A 23,068-nucleotide genomic window follows, 5' to 3' on the forward strand; every position below is an offset into this window, starting at 1 on the left:
CCAATAATGCAGTTTTATGTGTACTGAGGTGCGTTCACTGGGTTTTATTGCTTCTTTTCTTAAAGGAGTATCCACCACTTGTCATTGTCATTTGGTAAAACAGCAGATATTTATTCAGCTACCATTCTTCAGCCATGAAGGAGTGCAGAATACGTCCACGCAGAGTGCAGACAGACAGCACAAATGGCACATTTTAATCTGATCCAATTTATCTTGTTATAAAGTTAAATAGCAGAGGAAGATGTTTTCGTTTGTGTGTGGCAATTGTCTCTGCTTGCCTTTCTGTAAAAGTCACTGCACACCACTGAGTCACAGCCACTGCTATGCATGCAGACAGGACAGAAATGGCAAACTGAGTGAAACAGTAACTGAAATTTGAACATTTGTCTCTCTCTTCTTTTCACTCATTTTGAAGAATAAAAGTCAGCCAAAGAGCCATGCTGGAGTAACATTTTCAAGAGCCTTAGAAAGGCCAACACTGAGAGCAAGAATTAGCACAAATGAACATATCACACTATCTCACATAGCAATGAGTGAATGGTTAGTAAATAACGTGGCCCAGATCTTCAGTTTTCTGTGTGGCTCACATGGCTTTGACCAAAGACTCTAACTCACAGTGAATCCGGCTGCTGTAACCTAGCCACAGGTTTGCCTTATAGAAAAACAAATAAATAAATATGCACGATAGAGAAGAAGCCCGAGGTTCCCTCTTACTTTTGAAGGCTTTAGGTGAGGTTTCGCTGGTGGGCATCTTTGGAGCAAGCGTGCGCTTCCCGAACACTTGAGCATCGAAGCTTGCATAATCGAAGGACACCTTGGAGTACTTCTCCAGCTCCTTGGCCAAGTTGGCGCGAGGTGTGGAAGGTGCCATGTTGGGCCTGTAGCTCCCATACTGGGGCACCTCTAGCTGCTTCACAAAACACATGGGTCTGCAGGGGGGAGAGGGAGAGGACGTCAGGGTGGGGCTGGGGATTAAAGACAAAAATAAAAGCAGAAACAAGAGATGAGAAATAAAAAGAGGATTGATGCAATAAAAAGACACACACACATAAAAGCAAAACGGGGGAAGAAAAAGAGAATAAAAGAATGAGAGAAAAAGGTAGAATGAAACAGAAAGAGTGAAGACAGGAGCAATGGTGTACTTAGCGGGAGTGCAGCAGGATTAAAAGCTCTCTTATCAGCAGAGGGCACATTTGCATGTTGTACAGCACGGAATTTATGAGCTTTAAGCCCTCTCGTTTTCTGGAGAGCCCGGGCTTTTGTCAGACCTGTTGGCGTAAATCCACTGATAGACCAGGGGGAGGTGGAAGGGAATGGGGAGTGAGAAAGAAGAGAGAAGGGGGAGAAGAGAAGACCAGGAACCAAAGAAGGGGGAGTGGTGAAAGAGGAGAGACAGAGGAGGGGTAGGTTGGGGGTATAGAGCCTGGAGGAACAAAGTGACCTTACTCATTTTTTTTTTTACATCCCTTAACCATCTTATCCAAGCCCTCCACCCACTTTGGCCCAGCCCTATTTATTCTATTTATTTATTCTCCTCTGCACCGAAGCCTTTCCTCAGTGTTTTTCATTAATAGTCTACAAGACCTGGCCTGTAGTCATACTGCTGCAGCTGGGGTGGCCATCACATAGAAGCCCACTAATAATAAGTGTGCAAAGCAGAGCTACAACTGATCACAGGTGACTTTTTTCCATTTTATTAATTCAACATTGTTCCATTAAAACGAAGAATTCTGCAGCTCCACGTATAAGAGGCAAGGAAGCTCATTTGAATAACAATCTATAACAAAAAAACAAAGCAGGCCTTATTATGTTTTAATACTCGATGCTTTGTCCAACCACTGATGAGGTTTTCCTCAAGGAAAGCAATTATTTTTCCTATCCCCCCGCAATGCCCCTATAACTTGCATAATTAGCTTATCGGTTGCATTATTAATTAAAATACCAATGAGGAAGAGCACAGACAGCATAATACCAGTGTCTGGTTTGCACTAATTATCATTCTTTTGGCCGGGATCTGGCCGGTCGGGTGAGATGAATGTAGATAAAGAGATCTTAGCATGTGAGGTGACAGTAATGATTAGCCTGCCAGCCAGGATGTTTCAAGACTTTCTTGTTATTATTGAGCCGTTCAGAGGCCAGGCTCCACCTTTCATGCAGGGTACCGTAACCAAGGTCAGGATTCTCTCTGCGGTTTCAATGTGGCTCAGCAGTAAAGTGGCTAACCTTGACAAGGACTCAGCTGTGAGGGGTTTGGATTGGAGGAGACAGCTTTTATGTAGGTGAAAGGGTCACTGAGCCCAGTCTATCTTAGTTTCTGCTATTCATTGTGTCATCTATGATGGGCTTTGGAAAAGGACAAAAGGCATGAATTTTTTTGCCACATAAACCTTAACTGTGCAACATTAATACAGTTATTTACAAAATTTTAATCAATATAGGAATCAAAAAGTTCCCTTCTATGCATATAACTTGTAATTAAATTATCAAATAGATAAAATCTTTACATGTCAATGTAATGATATTGGCCAAAGTCAATAACTGCCACGTTTGTATAACTGACCTCTCGTGAGGGCATTAGGGCTCCATATCTACAGTATGTAATGTAATAAAGCAGAAAAAACCTGAACTATGAGTTTGTACTTTTTTGATGACCCACCTCAGCACTCTGTCATTGGGACTTCCTTTGAGGTGCTCGCTCGCTGACTGAGAGAGATGCTGCTTATCGTGGCTCTTAGATAGCTTCTCTGCAGCAGCGATGGGACAACCAGAAAGACTGCAGGGATAAAGGAAGCAAAGCAGATGAATATTACAAGTACATACTGCTGACTGTGTAAATCTACATCACAGTACTGATGTGGGCTGACACATTTGCTGCCCTGCATACATGAATATACGAGCTTGCAAATACACAAAGTGCACAACACTCTAACCTGCAGAGATACACACACACACACACACACACACACACACACACACACACACACACACACACACACACACACACACACACACACACACACACACAAACAACTTTCATATATAGATATACAGTATAAAGGTGCAATGTATATAAATATACCTGCGGTGTGTGTTGCGGTTGCTGTTGACATGGCCCTGACCTGTGCAGCCAGGAGTCGGACACTTCAGCACGTTTTCATGCATGGCCAGAACTGACAAGATGCACAATCATGTGATCAGAGAAAACTCAGAAAATGAAAATCACTGAAGTGGGATTTGCTTATTATTAAATTTGTTTTTATTTCTCATATTAATATTTTTGGTCTTCCTGCAAAAATAGATTTGAATACACAGCTGCACAGACTGTATAACCCCAAAATCCCCAATAATAGAATAAAATTAGAATTAAATTACATATTTGAGGGCATTTCTTTGACTGAATTTCACAGCATTTGACCGATGCAAATCAAAGGACTGGTTTCTTCCAAACATATATATAACAAGTCATGGAATCGGTGGCTCCCGAGACCTCAAAAAACCTCATGGCACAACAATTACACTGTTTAACTATTTTTTTATGCTAAGCAGCTGGAATAACAAAGAACAACAACAAAACCTCACTCTCTGGGGGGATCCTGTCCTTGTGCGGACAGCCTGACAGGCTGCGGTGGTGGGGGTAAAGACCGGTCACGTGACCAGTGCCATCACATCCCGGTGTGGGACACTTGTTCTCCCTCTTCTCTGGCCTGCTGCTCTCTGGGTCAGAGTTGGGTAGGAATGTAGAAGAAAACGGAAAGGAGGACAGGAAGATGGAAGGCCAAGTAAAAGGAAAGGGGAAGGTGGGATGAATAAGGTACACAAAAGCAAGTGGTTAATGTCATCAGACAGTGTGCTTGGCTGAGCATGAAATCCAGACATATTCCCAACATCTGCACAAAACCCACACCATCTGTATCCCCCGACTCATGGCTTATGCATGCCTGTAAATACACCAGGTATTCCATGCATTTGTCTTAATGTTTATTTAAATACTTTTAAAGATAAAATACTATAAAAATGATAAACTACACCATCTTATCCTGTTGAGCTGGATAATCCCCCCATGGCTACATTTGCACAACACTTTCAAAGACCTTGTTTAGATCTTGGACAAAGCAGCACCTTACAATACATCAGAAGAAATTCACACCACTATATAATTTACACATAATTAAAGATGCCTGCTCCTCCCCTCTCCTATTGGAGGCAGGCCAGGCAGTATCAGTGGCACTGGAGAGAGGAGAAGGGTGCAAGAGGATGGTGTGATGCTCTATTGGCCTTCAAATTGAATGTTAACGAGACACGCATTTCCTAATTAGCGTCGAGCAGAACAGGAACGTCACCGCAGGAGGGAGTTAAGGCCAAGGAGAGGGCAGCACTACCGGGCATGTAATCACACTGCTGCTATACTGTGAGAAGCATGACAAGCGGGCAGCGTGCCAACTGTGTAATACAAGGCCCAAACACACGTAGCATGTAAACAAACACTCCATGGCTGACTGTGGAACAACCTGCACTCCTCCTTTTTCTCTGTTGATATGTTGTTGTCTCTCCTGTGCTCTCTCGCATGCTGTCATCCCTTCTCGCTCCCTCTTTGAGTACTTCCTTCCAGCTCTTCATGGAAGTCTATTCAGCTGGAACCACTTCAACCCCATTACAATAGAAAAGGGAGGATCCAAACAGAGCTCTGTGACTCATCTCTTATTTGGTACACTGTGTTTATTTGTACCCTCTGCTCCCAACATAACATTTAGCACATTTGCCAAAACTTCAGAACATCATTTTCTGTGTGCTCCCTTATTGGTTGTATTCCTCTGATATTGTTGTGGTATTTAAAAAAGCACTTGCTGTCTTGCAGAGTATTAGAGAAAATAATGAAAGAGCACATTTGGCCTGTATTTTTAATATAAGGATAAAGCCAGGGGGCAACTGCCCCCTTAAAGCTAGCTAACCTAACAAAAGTAAAACTGTCAAATTCTGGCACTTGCCTCTGATGTTTTTTTTTTTTGTGCTGGTTTGTGTAGAGGTTAAACAAAAATAGCAAATGTTCATTAGGCTTTTTTTTAAGGCCTGGATGAAAACGTGCCAGCTGATTCTTCCTGTCAAATGCTAATGACATCTGGGTCTAGTTTCACTAAGAATTGTATTAGTCAAACTTAGTTACTTTGATTACATACTGTTTTGCACACATTATAGCCTGTGAGAAACATACTGCAGTAGATTATCAGTCCAGCTCTGTTCAGAGTAAAGTACTTAAAGCCTGTGACATGTAGGTGCTCTTCCACTGTACGAACTGTGGGCAGACACAAAGTGATGCCAAGATTTACAAGAACACTCCCCTAACACAGGACCATTCTGTTTTTAAGGCGAATAAAAACAGGTGGGTGCAGAAGACGTGCTCAGTGCATCACATAGAAGTTTTGTTGGGGTTTTCAGAAAATTTTCATAGAACGGAGAAAATGTAAATTTTCCAGGTAAACCTATAAAACATTGTTGGATGAGGAATAAGTTTGCAACATGGTATTTCAGTACCATGTGCAGCTAATGTAGCTTTAAAAAAACAAAGATATAAAAAGAAACGGACTAAATGTGGCTGATGTGCTGTCTCCCTCAGGCAACTTTCACAATACCCTCTCAGTACATGTTGTAGCTCTGTTCTCCCCTGGTTACTAATTCATACCTTTGCTGAAATAGCCCTTGCGGATGACGTCCAGGTGCTTGGGCCTGTCCTCCATGGTGAAGTACCGCTGGTGGTGGATATCTGGTGTGCGGAGCAGCTCTCTGGGTCCTGCTGGCTTCACCTGCTCTGCCTTCAGGGCAATGGCTTGCTCTAGCAGGCCCAGGTTCCCTCGGGTCATGTCGAACATCTCTGACTCGTCCGTCACTGCCGAGCGCTGTGACAGGCTGTCTTCATCATCGCGCTCGTCATCTCCATCCACATCGTCAAAGTCTTTGTCCTCCGACTTATCGGATCGTACCTCGATAATGTCAGGAGAGGCTGAGGATGAAGCTTTGTGGATTTTGTAGTTCTCCCCTCTGGGAATGGGAAAGTAGTCCTCCAGTGGACTGGCCCTGTGGGAGCTGTAGCTTAAAGGAGGGCTGGCCTTATAGTTCTGAATTGAGCTAGCTTTAAGAGAGCTGTCTTGTGGACTGGCTCTGTTCTCAAAGGGACTTGCCCCACATGAGTTGTAGTCCTCCAGAGGACTGGCCCTGTGGTCTTCAGCCTTGTGTGTTCCCTGAGCTGCTGCGGTGCTGGTGATGATGCGGATAGCAGTTGGCACATCAGAAATGGGCAAAACATCCCTGTGCTCCTCCTCATCTGCTGAAGTGCCCTGCCTCTGCTGCATTGGCACTACTATCTTTTCTTTTTCATTGTCTTTACCTATGAACTGTTCACACTGGTCCCTTTTAGTCAGATGCTGTGGGCTCATGTGGTTGCTCATATCTTCGTGCTCCCCTTGCTCATCCTCCACATCAGCTGCCTCCTGCTGCAGAGCAAATGACTCCTTCAGTGCTTGAACTCCATGTGCCACCTCCTCATCTTCCTCTTCTCCCTCGTTCGTGTCCTTCTCCTGCTCTTCCTTTACTTCTTCACCCTGTGTAATGGCCAATGTGACATCCTTCTTGGTCTCCATAGCAACAGTCTGCTGAATGGCCACAGTTGGAGCATTGTTGCTGTTGACACAGCCCAGGTGGAGGAGAGAGTTGGCCACCTCCTCGGTGCTCTGTGAGGGAGAGTGACACTCCTCAGCTGCAGGTACCGCTGCTCTGAGCTCAGGCTCGATGATCACACACTCCTCCTCTATCGGAGTAAAGATGAAGAAGTCAGAACAGTGACACAGAGGAAAACATGAGTCACATAGTGACATCAGGCTGTTGTCAGCAATATCTTTATCTTCACTTGTATCACTTTTATGCCTGCTAAGTCTTTCACTGTGTATATTTATATATGTGACATAAAAAGAACCTACTGTTACAAAACTGTAGCCGTAAAGCAGTTTGTTGACAGAGAAAGACACTCACAAAGTCCTTGTGCTCCTAGTGGCCATGATTTCATCTTTTCTCTAAAGGCTATAATCTATCACAATCAGTGAGTCTCATGGACTAATGGACAAGAAGACAAGAAGTTCCTAATTTTGAAATATATACAAACAAAGAGTTTGGCAAATGATTATTGGTAAAGAGTGACATCTACTGTCTCTGATACCTGCTCTCTATTGGACTGGAGATCTGCTGATGCTGCTGCTCACTAGAGCCAGTGTTGGGGAGAAAAAGGAGAGTGGAAAAGTAGAGCTGTCACCGACCAGAAATGGGAGATGGAAGCATGTAAATATAATAATAACCACTGCAGCTAAAAAGAGTGTCTGACAAGCCCAGCTGTAAGTAAGCTATTAAGAATTGACTGTACACTGTGTTCGTGTTTTGCTCCGAAACAATAAGTTCCATTGGAGCAACCTTTCAACGCCTCTCTCTGTCTCTCGCTAGCAAAGTTGACCCAGACAACAAAGTAAAGCTAGTTTTTGGCTATGGGTCCAAAACGGAACCCAACGTATTGGCCAGAGGTCCCTTTACTACGGTTCTGTTTTATATAAGTGAGGAATAGTTTTCTATACGAGATCGCTGCAAAAAGTGCAGCCTTACCTAATGTCCACCTACTGTTACTCATTTATATTAAGATTTAAAAATCTAGTTGCTATTGGTATGGTGAGTAACCTTCAGTAATAGTAATAAATCACACAGCATAGTACAATCATGTAGTTGTAAAACAGCATAATAATATATTAAGTAATCCAAAGTATTCAGAATACGTTACTCAATGAGAGTAACGTAACGGAATACGTTACAAAATACATTTTGGGGCATGTATTCTGTAATCTGTAGTGGAATACATTTTAAAAGTAACTTTCCCAACACTGACTAGAGCCAACATAGCGATACAATTAAATATATCAGTTCTGCTAATGGAAATACCAGTCTTCCTTGATTATAGTAGTCCTGACTCAAATGAAGAAGCAGGTAGTGAGGAAGCTGAGTGGGGTCTAAATAAAAGACACTCCAGTGGGAATCGTACGATCAACCAATTTGGGAGCTTAACCCATCAAGCAATTACAGTCAGGTATCTTGGCCTTAATCTGCTTCAGTATTGAAGTACATGATGAATATGTGCTCCTTTGATGCTGTGGTTATTTTTCACTGTACCCCTCTTTGTTACCAACAAGCTATGTTTCATACCTTCATCAGCTGCAAAATTCTCCTCCTTCTTATACGTCTCTTCCTCCTCTTTCTGTTGTGTGTTCTCCTCCCGACCGTTTGTCTGTCCGTCCTGTGTGAGTTCTGTCATTTCCTCTCTCTCCTCCTCCACACCTGTGTCTGTCTCCTCCACTTCCTCTTCTACCTTGGCTCCTTCTGTTTTCTCTCCATCGCCCTCAGCCTCACTGCTTGCGTCACTCTCTGCACTGAAACCTTCATCTAGGGCTAGTTTCAGGGGGTGGGACTTCCTCTTGGAGGCAGGCCGTTCTGTTTCTTGTTCTTGTTCCTGCTCTGCCTCTGCTTCGTCTAGACGGCGCTTTCTTGCTATTGGGCAACCCAGAATGCTTGTGATGGGGGAAAAGGAGAAGACAAGAAGAAAAGGGAGAGAACAAAATTAAGAAAATCAAGCTGGGTTATAAGTGAAACAACAACCTAACACGTCTAACAGAACCACAGCAGAAGGAGGCAGGGGTTTTTTCTGACATGAAACAGGATGGAGCTGCTTTTTCCAGTATGAATCAACACGCCTGAGGGGGGCGCCATGCTAGCTGACTCAGATATCACAACCAATCTCAGCCAATTGAGTGGAACGTTTAATGAACAACTCGTATGGAGAGGCGGGCGGGCGATGCAGCAGAGGGTGAAATCCAATAAACTCCTTCTTACGCTCACCTGGGAGACGCTGAGGGAGTCTGAGGAATGATCTATAAACAAAGTGCACCTCAAAATTGCCTGCTGAACAAATACACATGTAAACAGATAGCTAATATCTGCCCCTCAATAAAGACGAGTCACAAGCCAGTGAGCTGCCCCGAGTCTCCCAGGATCTCCCAGGGCGAACGACACAGACGATGAATGGAGGGATGGGGAATGAAGCTGGAATAACACCTGAAGAAATCACATTTCACCACTGCCCACTGAAAGGTTTATTACTTAGGTTTAGATTTAGATGCTCTGGGAGTCTGGTATGTGACATAATGAATGTGCTCTATTTGCAATCTGACTCAGTAAGTATCTTTAAAAGTCATTCACATTGTCTCCATCTGCGATTTAAATAACAAAGAATCGAAATGGTGCTGAGGAACCCAAGAAGCTGTGCAGTTTACCATTTGGTTTTTCTATTTTTTCTATTTCTATCTTTATTTTACAAATAATCAGAAGGAATTATAAGGATAGTAATGAGTGGGAGAACTAGATTCATTTGATGACTGGGAGATGTAAAAGCAGGAAATGTGGACATAAAGCAGAAAAACGTATCCTCAATCAGCTTCCCTCTAATCTGTGCTTTTTCTCTTGTCAAAAACACTTTTGTTGAACCTGATTTCTTCTGATCTGAATGTAAACAACTAACTCTCTGCTACATCCTTTTCCATTAGCACTGCAAAAGAGGACCATTTTGCTCATGACTTGACTTCAGTAACATCATACTATTAACACTACAAAACTAAAAGATGTAGCTTACCTCAGCTTAACAAACGTCTAGCCTGGCTGTGTCCAAAGATAAGTAATTAAGTTGATAAGAATCTTTAAAGCTCATTAATCAAGAAATCATTTGTTTGTCTGTAATGTGAATAGCACTGTTTTATGCCAGGAGATAGATTTTGGAATCTTGTTGTCACGGTGAGGACAAAAGTCTCCCAAGACCACCACTTTGAACTGTGGTTCCAAAGTGCTGTTTGGAAGAATTTGGGTGGATATAGCCATGGCTACCTATAGTTAGAACCTAGCTATTTCACTCAATTCTGTTCTTTATGCTTTTTTAATAATTTTTTTTTTTTTACATTTCATCTGTATTCTTTATGCTAAGCTAGAAATCCAGCTGCTGGCTTGAGCTTCATAATTAGCGCACAGATATAAAAGTAGCATTGATGTTCTCGTCTAACGCTCAGTATTACAGCGAGTAATGCCGAATAAAAGCACAAAGCAGATGATATGGGACAGAGAACAGAGAGGACAGACAAGACTGAGACAAAGGACAGAGAGACAGAGGGTGGGGTTTTAATCTGCCCTACCTTCTGTGTCGTGAGTATCTCCCACTGATATGGCCTGAGCCATTGCATCCAGGGGTGGGGCAGCTGGATGGGATGGATGGAGGTTAGAGATATGTTTAAGGCACGGGTGCATTTTAGTCCCTGTGCAGTAGCAATGATAAACACAGGCAGTAAATAAAAAAGAAAAGGTCAATTAAGACAAACAAAATAAAGTGAAGCACAGACATGCAATCTGAGCACATGTGTCACACAAACGCACGTGTCCCCACTCTTCTACCAGACACACATAATGCATGAATTCAGGTGGTATCATGCAAGAGAAAACATAATATTCTCTGTCATACATCAACCCTGGCCTATATCCTGTTACTGTGAGAGATAAGGATCAGCCGAGGCCTGCTGTAATTTCCCCTGCTCTGCTCTCTTCACCAGTCATCATCATCAGTTCTTGCTCACTCTATTTTCTTTCTCTCTCTCTCTCTCCTTTGATTCAGGTTGCTATGACCCCTCAGGATGGCTCATTTCAATTCTCATTAACTTCCCCCAGCAATTGCCCTTTATTACTCCAATTATCCTTATTATTAATTTCACTTATTAAAAAATGCTGCATTTGCATTTTAAATCAGCCACTCTCTGGCCTCTTTTTTTTTTCTTCTTAATCCCAAAACCTCAAGTATTTTTTTGGAGTGCTGAGTAGAGATCAATGCTCAGAGGTGAAGTGTGACAAAATGAGAGAGGATGAAAAAATCATTTGGAAGGAGGGCAAGGAAGGGCGATGACTGGCTTTTGTGGACCCTGAAAGCTGGTCCCTGAGTGGGAAACTATGGAGAGGAGCTAAGGGCGGGAGAAAAAACTAAATAATAGCCCTTCACAGTCCTCTCTTCTTGTGCTGCATCCTTTGATCAGACTGCAAAAAGATCGTACACCTTTTTCATTGGATGTACTGTATGTGTTCATAGCAGGAAACAACAAAAGGCTGCAAGAAATCAATAGCAGCCTGTTGGAGGCACTGACCACAAACTGAGAAGTGCTGATAATGAGTAATAGGAAAAGAATAATATACAGCGTCATCTAAAGAGAGTGTATGATTGCCAGGGTGGGGGAGATACAAGGTGAGGGTTTGGCGGGATATATAAATGAACTTTATGAAAGGGATTTTCACAAAGATGAAGGTGTTTCCTTACCTCAGCTCTTGTCCTACAAGCTCAATAGGAACTGAAAGGGGGGGGGGGGGGGGGGGGGGTCACGGGGAGAGAGAACAAAGGTGAACAACTGCTCAGAACGCCGTGCTGCTAAAAGAAACTCAGATCAATAAATCACAAATGCATATGAATCCCAGAAGGATTCCTCATAGAGGCTTAGACACACACACATTCTGAAAAATCCTAAAACACACCTACATGCTCCTGGGTTCACACATACACATCTACATGTAAAACAAACAAGAGTAAAGCAAACATGCTGCATAAAAAAGGCACGCACACACAAACAGAAAGGCTAAATCAGCCAAACTGCACAGCACTGTTCAGAAAAAGTGACAGTTATATGCAGACTTCAGCAATAAAACATGATTAATTGTTACACTTTAGTTACCATAATTGGGGAAAAGAAATTAAAAGGAAAACTGCCTTCATCAGGAGAAAACAGCACTTCATTCAGGGCCAACTTATAGTAATTGCCTTCAAAACATAAATCACGCTCTGCTCCCATAGAGCACGCGCACACTTGCCGGCTGTGGGCATCGATTGGGAGCTGAGCGATAGAACGAGTTTTTGGAGAAATATCCTATTTTCATTTGAAGCCAAAATGAAAAAACAATAGGATCCTGGAGAATTCAGTTTGGCCTCCAATATCACATGCATTAATCACATGTCAGAAATAGCCTGGGTATCAAGATACACTAAGAGCACTAAGACACATGCACACATGCATACACACACAAGTTTGTGTGTGTGTGTGTGTGTGTGTGTGTGTGTGTGTGTGTGTGTGTGTGTGTGTGTGTGTGTGTGTGTGTGTGTGTGTGTGTGTGTGCGCATGCAACATCGTAGTTTCTCAGTCTTTCATCATGCAGTTGGAATGACTGGACGCCTTCTGAACGCCCTGTGAACTGTTGCTTTGCTGTCTTGTTTCTAAACATCAAACACACGTGCAAATGCAAACACACCAAGGAACTCACACATATCAATATGGATATTTACACATTTATTCAAGTGCACATTAAATTTACATGTGTTTGTACACATAAACACACAGCCATACGTACATGTGGACTAAAAAAATATGGAGTAGCAAGGGCTGTGGTTTTTGTGATATTCTAGGAGTTATGACTCAAAAGTAATGCATCGATATTACTGATCTGTTCAGTGGGCATTAGCACGTACACATAAAGCCACAAGGTTTCCTTTCATTCGTTTGTGCCCTTAGAGAGAAGGGTCATACATTGGGTATGAGGGCTCAACTTGAATGGTTTATAATGAGGATGAAAATGATTAGAATCGTGCTCTGGTGTTATCAGATGTCGACATAATTGAACACCTATGGTAGGATTTGGAGCAATGTGTTAAGACAGCCCTCTCCAACACCGTTATTACAGCACCAAATATGTTTTGGGAGAACGGTGTTCATTCTTAAAGAAGAGTTGCAGAGACTTGAGGAATCAGTAGCCACATACATGTACAGATTTACTTAGAGGAGCAAATTAGCCTTTGCTAATATTGGGGCAGACATTTCCACGTGTTATGTGTTACATCCAATACTACAGAGAAGCTCTGATGTTGGAGAGCAGCGTGTGTACATACTGCTGAGTAAAGACACGCAGAGACCTTTTTTTATTCACCGTCTTTGTCACTCATGTTTATGTGTACAGACAAACATACATTCTGAGTCCACGAACCCACACGCTTGTCAAAAAGCAGAAGAGATGCTTGGCTGTGAAGGAGTGTTTGTAAATGTAACTGTTGCAGACTGGGCCTGAGTGACCGACACTCACCTCTGATTCCCTTGGACCGAGTGCGAGTTCGCTTATCGTCACCCTCTACGCTCATCTGTGAAGAAAAGGAGAAAGCACGAGCAGAGAGAGCAAAGAAGAGGAGAAGGAGAGGGGGAAAGAAACCATCAGAGGTAATTTCTCAATGCTCTCACTATTTTCCACCACACATCTACAGCTAATTGCACTTGTCTTCCTTCAAAACAACGACTATAGTAACCCACGCTCAGGAAGTTCCCATTAAAACACACCAAAGGTAGCTCTGACACAAAGAGATGATCATATCTTTAATTCTCCTTTGCTCGCCCAACCTCACTCACTTAGTATACTTTAAAAACCTTATAACCCACTAGAGCCAACATCAGTCTCGTTTAGGCTACTATAAGGGCAGCATGGTGTAGAAAGAAAAAACAAACTTGGTTGTTCAAGCTACTTTTTAGCTCCCTCCCCACCCTCACCCCTCACACACCTCTTATCACTCCCCCTGTAATTTCCTGCATCTGAGTGGTGCTCATGATTGTAGTCTGTAGAGAGGCAACAGGCGGTGAACGCAGAGGGGCCATGGCCCCTGTAAGCAAAGGGACTGACAATCATAACTATGCTGAATATAATAATAAAGCAAAAACACACAGGCAGCCAGAAAGCCACTGTAATAACCCTTTTAAGAAGAGGACTTGTATGTGTGTGTGTGTGTGTGTGTGTGTGTGTGTGTGTGTGTGTGTGTGTGTGTGTGTGTGTGTGTGTGTGTGTGTGTGTGTGTGTGTGTGTGTGTGTGTGTGCTGGGTCTGCCACTAACTCCTGGCTCAGCTTTTAAGGCACAAAGGAGCAGGTGTTAACCCTGCTACCTCACACACACACACTGACCACACCTCCTCAGCATTACCTCTCCACACTGAACACTGCTCCCAATGCACTCTAAAGCTATCAGATGCTTTTTAGACACAATGGAGCCATTAGCTTTGATTACTGGACTCTGGGTAGATTTTTTTTTTTTAATCGCAGGTCTACCCCTTTTTCTGTCTCACTCTTCCTCCATCCTATGCTCGTCTACCACCCTTTTATCCCCCCGGTTGCCTGTACTCCCCTCTTCATGCCCAGCCACTTAGCTGCTTTGTTGCTTCTCTATAGTCAAGTTGGCAGAGCCACAGTGGGATTCAAACACGGGGTCCCTGTTTCTTGTAGTCTTTTTCTCCTCCTCTCTCTATTTGGCAATGTCCCTTTCCTGCTAAAAGACTACTTATGAAAAGAAGGAGGGAAAGAGGGATGAGAGGAGGATGAAACACGCTGTTGTTGTTTTTGTTAAGGGCTTTTCTTTCCCCCTGTCTCCCGAAGAGGGTGCACTTCATTCATTAATGTTTAGTGTTTGGCCGGAGGTACAGGTGCAGGCACAGGCCCCTCCCTTCCTCTGCGAGCATCCACTGCCTTGCCTTGCCCTATGCTCCTCTCTCTCTCTCCCTCTCGCTCCCTCACACACACACATGCACGCGCACACACACACACACACACACACACACACAGACTGTCTCTTGCCACTCTGGCTTCAGCTCTTTTGATCAAGCGCTTAGTGTAGAAGTCATGCAACAAGCACCAGCTTTGTGCCCTGCCTGAAGGGAGCAGTTGACTCCTTCTGTGCTCCACTCTCAGTGCTGTGTGGGAAGAGGAGCGGATGAGTGTGCAGTAATGACTTCTCGGTCATGTGTGTATGCTCTTTTAGCCTACACAAGTGCGTGCCTGCCTGCATATAGCTCAAATCCATTTCCTTACACTCAATTGTCTGCACTTGTTAGAATGGAAGCGCAGACATGGAATATAAGAAATAGATTTGCAAGCTTCCTGTACTTCATGTGCATGTTTCGGAGTTGTTGTTTTTGGGGGGTTTTCCTCCTTCTCATTCTGTCTCAAAGAGAATACTGTTCATCTAACCCCACTAGATTTAGAAAAAATGTGGAATGGCTTGTCTAATTTGAAATATTAAGCACAAATTAATATTATCAATAGCAATGAATGTCAAATATTAAAACAGCTAAACAGCTAAACAGCATGTGCTGAGAAAATGCAATAACCAGGTGAGCCCTCAAGCTTAAACATTAAAAACTTTAGCTCAGTATTTTAAATAAAAAAGTAAAAGTAATAGATAAGTGAATCTGAAAATGAATGTAAATATTAGGTAGAAGTAATGGCTAAAGAGATAAAACAGCTAAAAGTTAAGACATATAGTACGATACCTCAAAGAGAAAAGTGGTGGAGCAGAAATATATTTTGCTTATAATAACCAGCTTGTATACTTGTATGAACACAACTTTTTCTTGTTGGTATTTTAGATTTTATTACTGATACAGCATATAACCTTGTAATATTAACACCCATACCTATAATTTAATTAAATGGCTTTCCCAAAGCCCCAACTGTCAAACTAAAATAGTTTATTTATCCACACCCAAGTTTGCTAACATACATGACAAGAAATTGATTTGGCTTGAAAATTGACTGAAAAGATTAATCAGTCATCAAAACAGCTGCAGACTCCTTTTCCTTTGAACAACAAGGCTAATTGAAAAATCAATTCCTCGTTTCAGCTCTTATTGCTACTTTTACTTAACCAATATGATATGATTACTTTTTCTACCGGTGAAGCAGGGTGGCCAGACAGTTTGCAAGGCAGCAATTTGGAGAAAAAATAGAAGACATGAAACACAAAAAGAGCTTTCTAATAAATGTTTAACCTCTAAATCAATTTAGATTTTCACAGTTACAAAAGGTAAAGTTATATTTAAATGTGATTAAGAGATTTAGTAGATGCATCAAAGAATCAAAGGCTAACATATGAAAACAGTGATCTATGTGATCTATGTTTTATGTGACTGGGTTTTATTGGAAAGGAAAGAAGATGTCTGTGAAGATGCGATACAGAATATGTGCATATGAGACTGAACTACACATTCCTCCTTCATGAAAAGATGATATACTATTCTCTTACCCCTGTAGTTCTCCCCCCTCTTTCCTTTCCCTCCTCCCTATATTGATAGGCATTGGATGAATCAAAACCTGGACTGAAAAGGGCTCCCATTGCTTTCATGTTTGTGTAACCATAGCTACGCACATTTAAATAGGTAAGCACATCTGAGCTCTCCCCTCTTTCCTGTCCTTTTTCTCAATTCCAGCTCATTAAATTTGTATGAACACAAAGTCACTGCAAATGAATCCAGATGCAGCCAGGCAAGCATTCACCTGATTTTTATAATCATTTTCAAAAGGTCCTTTTTAAAGGTATGTTCAAAACTTGTCCTTTACCTTGCTTTCTTTTAATTAGACTCCTTGAACATTGCACCTATGTAGGTGGACCTACACAGTACCAGTAATGTCTTATGCACAACAGAGAAAGGCAGAGAATGAAAAAGAAGGAGATAGTGTTTCAGGCTGTGAGTGTGCGGCAATATGCGCGCGTGTGCGATGTGGGGTTTAACTAGTATGAAATGATGAAATGTGGCAGCAGAAGAAGGAGAAAAGAAGAGGTGGAGGAAGAGGAGGAGGAAGGCTCTTCCCTACAGGCTGTGTTATACATTATCAATTATGTCCTTCTTTGTGTGCAGGAGGACCTCAGCTCAGCTCTGCATTCTGACAGCTCTATGTAAATGGCTGGCTGGGGGCAATGACTTCAGAGAGAAGGTCATCCTCTGTCCCCTGGTGCACATAAATGACTCTTTTATTCATTTTCAGGTTTACAAGAGTAGATGAGGAAAGGAGGGGGTTAAGGTGGGGGGTTGCGACACAGGGAGAGGAGTTGGAGAAAAGCATTTGCAACTGACAGAGAAGACTGACATCTCCAAAAATCACCTGAAGCTGCCAATTAGAGGCGGGCCTACAGTTCCCTCTGCATGGCCTCCATGTTGGACCGTCGCACGTCGAGCCCCTTGACAGCTCCACTTTAATGATTCAGGGAGGAAGGAGCAAGCGAGAAGACTGAGCATGTCTGACTGCATAATGGGTCAGCTGCTGTCAAAGGTTTGCCATTTACAGTGTGAGTCATCCTCGAATGATTTCAAGGTTTGTAACTAAACATCTTTTCGGTGCTAATGCTCAGTCTGTTTCATCTATCTCTACTGCAAGTCAAAAAAGACAATAAGAAGGTATCATAAGTGGCAGAGGCCTCTTCACGTGATGTAGTGTTTGAAAGCAGCACATCTCTCTTCTCCTCCTCTCTGTCACTCCTTCAGTAGCAGAAATCAAACCAAATCAATAAAAGTCATCACTTTAGATGAACCCTAGCCATCAGGGGGGAAGCAAAACTACTTTTACTGGGCCCAGGGGGAAACAACCCCCGCTCCTCTCTCCTTCAAACTCTCTTCCATCTCGTTCCATCTAATTGTCGCTCTCATTTGCAGTGCAAAGAAAAAACTAAAAGTTGGTCTTAATGATGAAAGTAGAATTCTTAGAATTATGACATTTTCTAGGTATTTCCCCTCAAAGACTAAAACCCAGTTAAGGTAAAAATTATTTCAAAAGCATCTTTTTCAAAAGAGCTTCCAAAGCAGAAAATTAGTAGAAGCACAAAAAGGGGCTTTAAAGAGACTCGGGAGTTTTTCAAAAGGACAAAACGGCAGCAAGACAAAGTGCTGAGCAGCAGGGGCACCTGGGGTCAAAGCAAATGCAATATCAGTGACTAATGTCCCCTATAACTGATAACATGATCTTATTGAAGGCTTGTGTCAGCATTTCATAAGAAGAACATTATGCCAACAGTCAAACATGGTGGTGGTAGTATGATGCTGTGAGGCTGTTTTGCTGATTCAGAACCGCTGTGATTTACCATAATTGATAGAACCATGAATTCTGCTCTCTACCAGAAAATTCTAAAGTCTGCCCTGAAGCTCAAGTACACCTGACTTATGCAGTAGAACAACAATCCAAAATACACAGCAAGTCCACCTCTGAATGGCTAAAAAAAAAAGGTTAAGAGGTGGTCAAGTCAAGGTCTGGCCTTAAATCCAATTGAGATGCCTTGGCATCAAAGAAGAGCACTCCAAAATTTCTCCACAGTGGAGTGAAAGACAATTGCCAGTTAGCGCAGATGCTTGAGTGCAGTTTTTGCTGTCAAGGGTGGCCCAACCAGTTATTAGGTTTAGGGGGCAATCGCTTTTCCACACAGCACCAGGAAGGTTTGGATAGCTTCCTTCCATTAATAAATGAAATCGGGATATAAAAACTGCGATTTGAATAAGAAATCGGGAAGGGGGCTCTGTGCAAAATAAGCAATTAATAGCAACAGTTTTGCTTCACGTGTGGGTCTGTGCTTTTCAGTCACACAGATAGATGCTGCTTTCAAACCAGGCTTTCTAGCTAATAACTTCAACCTCTCGTCCAAATTCATTTACCTCTGGCTCCAGGAAACTACGACAGCAGGTCCAAAACCCATCAGTGATGTCACAGTGGCTATCAGTTTCAAAATGTAAACATTTTAGTCCCTTCCTTGTTCAGAGTTGCTTTGAGAATGGGAGTCCTTGCCGGAATTTATTTGGGCTGTGTCTGAAAATCTCAGAGAGGACTGTCAGACTGTTGTTTTCAGAATGGAGAAACCTCCTTGAAAGGATGGCAAAGCAGGTCAGAAGTTTTAGACACGGCAGAGCAGGTTAAAGAGAAGAAAAGAGGTGTTGGTGGAAGGGAGCATTTTTCTCCTCTGCTGATAAGGCAGAATATCATGCACTTAAAAAAAGTATGAGCAGCTCAAGGACATCCTTTTGAGTTTCTTTTTTTATTGTGTTTCAATAGGAAAAAAAACCCTGTGAAGTGAACTCAGCAGTAGCAGGAAAACGCTGAGCTGTGCCACGCTGAGCTTAACTAAGCTGAGTGGGGCCGAGGCAAAAGATGGGCAGGGCCAAGCGGGAGATTTGATGTGCTGTTTGATTCATGTTTTTTCTGTCCTGCATGGCTGTCTAAAATACCCTGCACCCTAAGACACACACACACACATACATATACACAGCCTGCTTTATTGCCCTCTGCTCCATCTGCCTCCACCCTTTTTGACTTTCCCCTGCTGAGTTGGGGATTGGAGGGAAATGCTCAGGAAGCAGAATCAGATTGGAAAGGGGTGTGGTGGCGAGTGATGAAGCGGGTGGGGATGTACAAGGGGGCTGTGTTGTCACTCACCATGATTGGTCGACGGCTCTGCAGTCTCTGGGAGGCCTGACAGCGGCTGCTGGTCCTCTCGCCTCGTGTCCACCGCTGGTTCACCAGCTCACCCCGAAACTCATTTTCTGTTGGTAGAAAAGGAAGAAACAAGAGCAAGAGGTGGGGCAAGAGAAAGGGATGGGTTAGGAGAGGGGACAGATTTGGGAGAAAGAAAAAGAAGGGAAAAAGAGAGAGAGTTGTCATGTGAAATCATCAGCGCCAGTAGATGGGCAGTGTGTGGTTAGAGGAAGAGAGAAGAGGGTGGGGGTTTTACTTTGAGGGAATGCTGGGGCACTCAAGCGTGCTGCAGACGATCCTTTATTAACTAAAAGACAAGTATGTATGCATCTCGTGGGCGCACGCGCACACACACACACACACACACACCGAGGCACAGTTAAGTGCCCCAGCTGGGATCCCTGTCAGTCTACTATTAGAATCAATCAAATTTGTGCATTTTTATCAAGTTTTTCAGGGAGCGTATATATGAAGAAATGGGGTGGTGGTAGTGGTGATGGTGGTGGTGCTGGGGAGCAATGTCAGGGGAGAGAGGTTGAAGAATGGCTAGCATATAATGAATCGCACATAAATCAAACCGCTCTTCTTCCTCCCCCCCTCACTCTTTTTTCATCAAGGTAATAGCTCTTCAGTTTATCTTTGTGATGACGGCCTGAGACAAACACAGTATTACAAATCCCTTTGTGCTCATAGTGATGCCAGTGCAGGTGTTAAATACAAAACAGAGACGTAGTTTCAAGATCAGGTGGGGAAATAAAGTGTAGATTTTTCTTTTTTCTGGGAGTGCTCAAGGCTGAACTTTGCAACTCGTGTCGCTTCAGCTCTGTCTCTTTCTCCCACTCGGTTTTCAAGCACTGCTGAGCTGGTACAGTGAAATCTGATCCTTTCTGAGATACACACATATATTTATGTGTATATATATATATATATATCAGAACACTCTGAAAGAGAAAGCGTCCTTCAGCTTAGACTGACTGTATGACCAGGCATTTGGGCCACTCTGTTGAAAATGTAAATGGAAGCTGCAGTGGTGCTTGAGAGCAATCATGCCCAGAACTCAGAATTTGTGGTGGGAATTCAAGATAGAATGTTTTTAAATAACTAATGCAGCTCTTACAAATAACCTCCAGCAGTCTTCTGAGGCAACAAAACCTAAAGCTCTCTGAACAAATCCTCGGCCTTTATTGACTGCATCCCTACCTTTTCATTTCTCTTAAGTTTTTTTATTCTTTATTTCCATGCTTGACTGTCCTGTGCGTGAACCCGTGAGTGAGAGTGGCGCACTAAAAGCAGTGAGAGCAATGGTGGACGAGACAACAAAAGGCTGTGTGTCCGCATCCAAGGGGTCCTGAAGCAGACCCCTTGAACACCCCCTCCCCTTTCCCAACACACACACACACACACACCCTGACACACCAAAGCTCAGCCATTTACAAAATGCTTGTTTATCAACTTTCACCACCACCCCACCCCAGAGTGAAAAAGTGATTACAGCAGCAATACTTTAGGTCTGCATCTCTATCTCTGTCTCAGCTATCTCCACACAAACACATACACACACAAGTAGGCAAACTCCCATGCCTATTTTGCTTCCTCTCTGGTCTTTCTCCCTCCTTTTAAAGTGAAGTGAAGTGAGCATCCATCCTGTATTGTTAGTTTTGGGGACAAGGAGCTGAGAGCCCTTCCTAAATGCCAAACATATAACAGCACTCTATTAGGACACATAGCCTGGGGCCGTGTGTCAGCAGCCCCCCGTTCACTCTGCTTAGTCTTGACCTCGTGCTGCACACACACACACACACACACACACACACACACACACACACACACACACACACACACACAGAGAGAGAGAGAGAGAGAGAGAGAGAGAGAGAGAGAGAGAGAGAGAGAAAATACAGCTGGAACCAAAGCTGAAGCGATTCATCACAGAAAGAGGTGTCAGAATTAACCCTTCTTTGGCATCTTGTGTTAAATTTAGAACAAAAAAAAGGAAATTAGAAAACTGATTTGAACCTGCGTGCTCAGGATCTGCTCTCTCTGATTCTTTGATCACATGCTGCTCTTTCTCCATCTAAAAGACTCACAGCTCATTATTTTACAGCAAAAGTTGGAGGAGTATGAGACAATTAGCCATTCACCGGGGACGTTTGGTTAATCAGAAGTGAGACGGTAGGTGGGAGTGAATGCAAAATGAATGGGTTTTTAGCTTGGGTTTTTTGTTATTGAGGGGCAGATTTGCCAGTTATCTGCACACAAAGAAAATAAATGATAAGAATCAATACCTGATCCAAAAAAGAAAACCTTTTACCTGAAAACAAAGTTTAGGCTGAAGTAATACCATTACAGGACTACGGCTTACTGTACTGGGACAATAGAGCAAAGAGGTCTAAATCCATAGTTAGATTAAATACCAGGGTGAACTGTCTGTAACAGCATTAGTGTGTGTACAGCGCTGGGGCCAGCTGTACACCCCTGGCCCCCTGTTAAGCAGGATTTAGAGATAACTTAGTGTGATTACAGCGAGCTGAGCAGACGGGAGCGAGAAATCAAAAGTTGTGCACCGGCGGGGTGGTTTCATGTTACTCTGTTGGTTTCTTTGTGTCAAAGCACAAAAGAAAGGAGAGTTTCCAGATTATGAGGCAGGTGTGAAAAGCAAATTTGTGATTTAAAGATCCTAGCTTGAAGGGCAAATTAAACAGGAAAGGTGACTAAAAGAGGGGCAGCTTGCAAGATGCTACTATCAGTTTAGTGATGGGGATTGGATGGAAAGGCAACAGCACCATGGCAACCAGCTTTTAGGAGGGGGGAGCTCCCCTGAGGGTCACCTTGACCTCTGAGAAAATGACACAAACCGCTGCTTCTAAGACTAAACTGAGCCGCACACCTGAAAATCTGTACCTCTCCGTTTTCCAAACACTTCTCCAAGTTGCGTTCCTCTCTCGAAGAATCTGTGCACTTTTGTCTTGCTTTTTTAATTAATTTTCACTTTTCTTTTTTATTTATTTCCCATTTCAATGCAGGCATGAAATTCATTATTTCCAGCCTTTCAGTTGAAATGCTTCCTCTCTACTGAAAGCCAGGGCCAACCCTGACCTTTGCTTGTATTGCTTAGATTTCTGATAGGCTTTGAATGACGAGGGTGCAATTTGGCCCCAGCTGCTCCTCCAGTGCGTTTATTGCGCTCCCTCCTCCGGCACCTGCTGTCCTCACCATCGCCTATTCAACCCTTCATAAATAGCGAGGTTTCCTCCTATCACAGTAACTACAAACACACACACACACACACACACACACACACACACACACACACACACACACACACACACACACACACACACACACACACACACACACACACACACAGGAGCAGGTCATATCAGAGGCTGCTACACGCAGCTCTATACGCTGCTGTAGCAGCATAAGGCACCAATAACCTAATTCGGTAATCCCCCTCCAAAACTAGGCTACATTTCACTGGAAACGTAAACAGAAGAAAAACAATAGGTGTTTTATCTTTTCTGCCTAGGATGCGTTACATGTGTGGCTCGGTATTTATTCTACATTAAGCCAAACAATAGGCCTGCGGATGCTTTTTCCATGCATTTAAATGAGCTTTAACCAACTCCAGTGGAAGATTGTAAAAACTATTTTAAAG

At 43.0% G+C, this 23,068-nt stretch overlaps 1 protein-coding gene across 8 annotated transcripts in view; it reads right to left on the minus strand.

Annotated features, from left to right (window-relative positions):
* myt1b (myelin transcription factor 1b) overlaps positions 1-23,068 on the minus strand; it is a 149,612-nt gene that overhangs the window by 17,874 nt on the left and 108,670 nt on the right. For 6 of the 8 annotated variants that reach the window (XM_085392748.1, XM_085392745.1, XM_085392746.1 and 3 more), the window contains 10 exons: positions 19,372-19,478; positions 13,228-13,282; positions 11,423-11,453; positions 10,260-10,322; positions 8,230-8,591; positions 5,678-6,799; positions 3,580-3,714; positions 3,080-3,170; positions 2,657-2,773; positions 715-965 (listed from right to left, as the gene is read on the minus strand). In XM_085392748.1, coding sequence (XP_085248874.1) covers positions 715-965; positions 2,657-2,773; positions 3,080-3,170; positions 3,580-3,714; positions 5,678-6,799; positions 8,230-8,591; positions 10,260-10,322; positions 11,423-11,453; positions 13,228-13,282; positions 19,372-19,478 — 2,334 coding nt within the window. The remainder of the gene's footprint in view (positions 1-714; positions 966-2,656; positions 2,774-3,079; positions 3,171-3,579; positions 3,715-5,677; positions 6,800-8,229; positions 8,592-10,259; positions 10,323-11,422; positions 11,454-13,227; positions 13,283-19,371; positions 19,479-23,068) is intronic. The other 2 variants (XM_085392743.1, XM_085392744.1) reach the window with 2 other exon arrangements.

This window comes from Rhamphochromis longiceps, linkage group LG20, assembly GCF_057381845.1.
Source record: "Rhamphochromis longiceps isolate RC_006_pf linkage group LG20, R_longiceps_female_GT1.1, whole genome shotgun sequence".
Lineage (NCBI taxonomy): Eukaryota > Metazoa > Chordata > Actinopteri > Cichliformes > Cichlidae > Rhamphochromis > Rhamphochromis longiceps.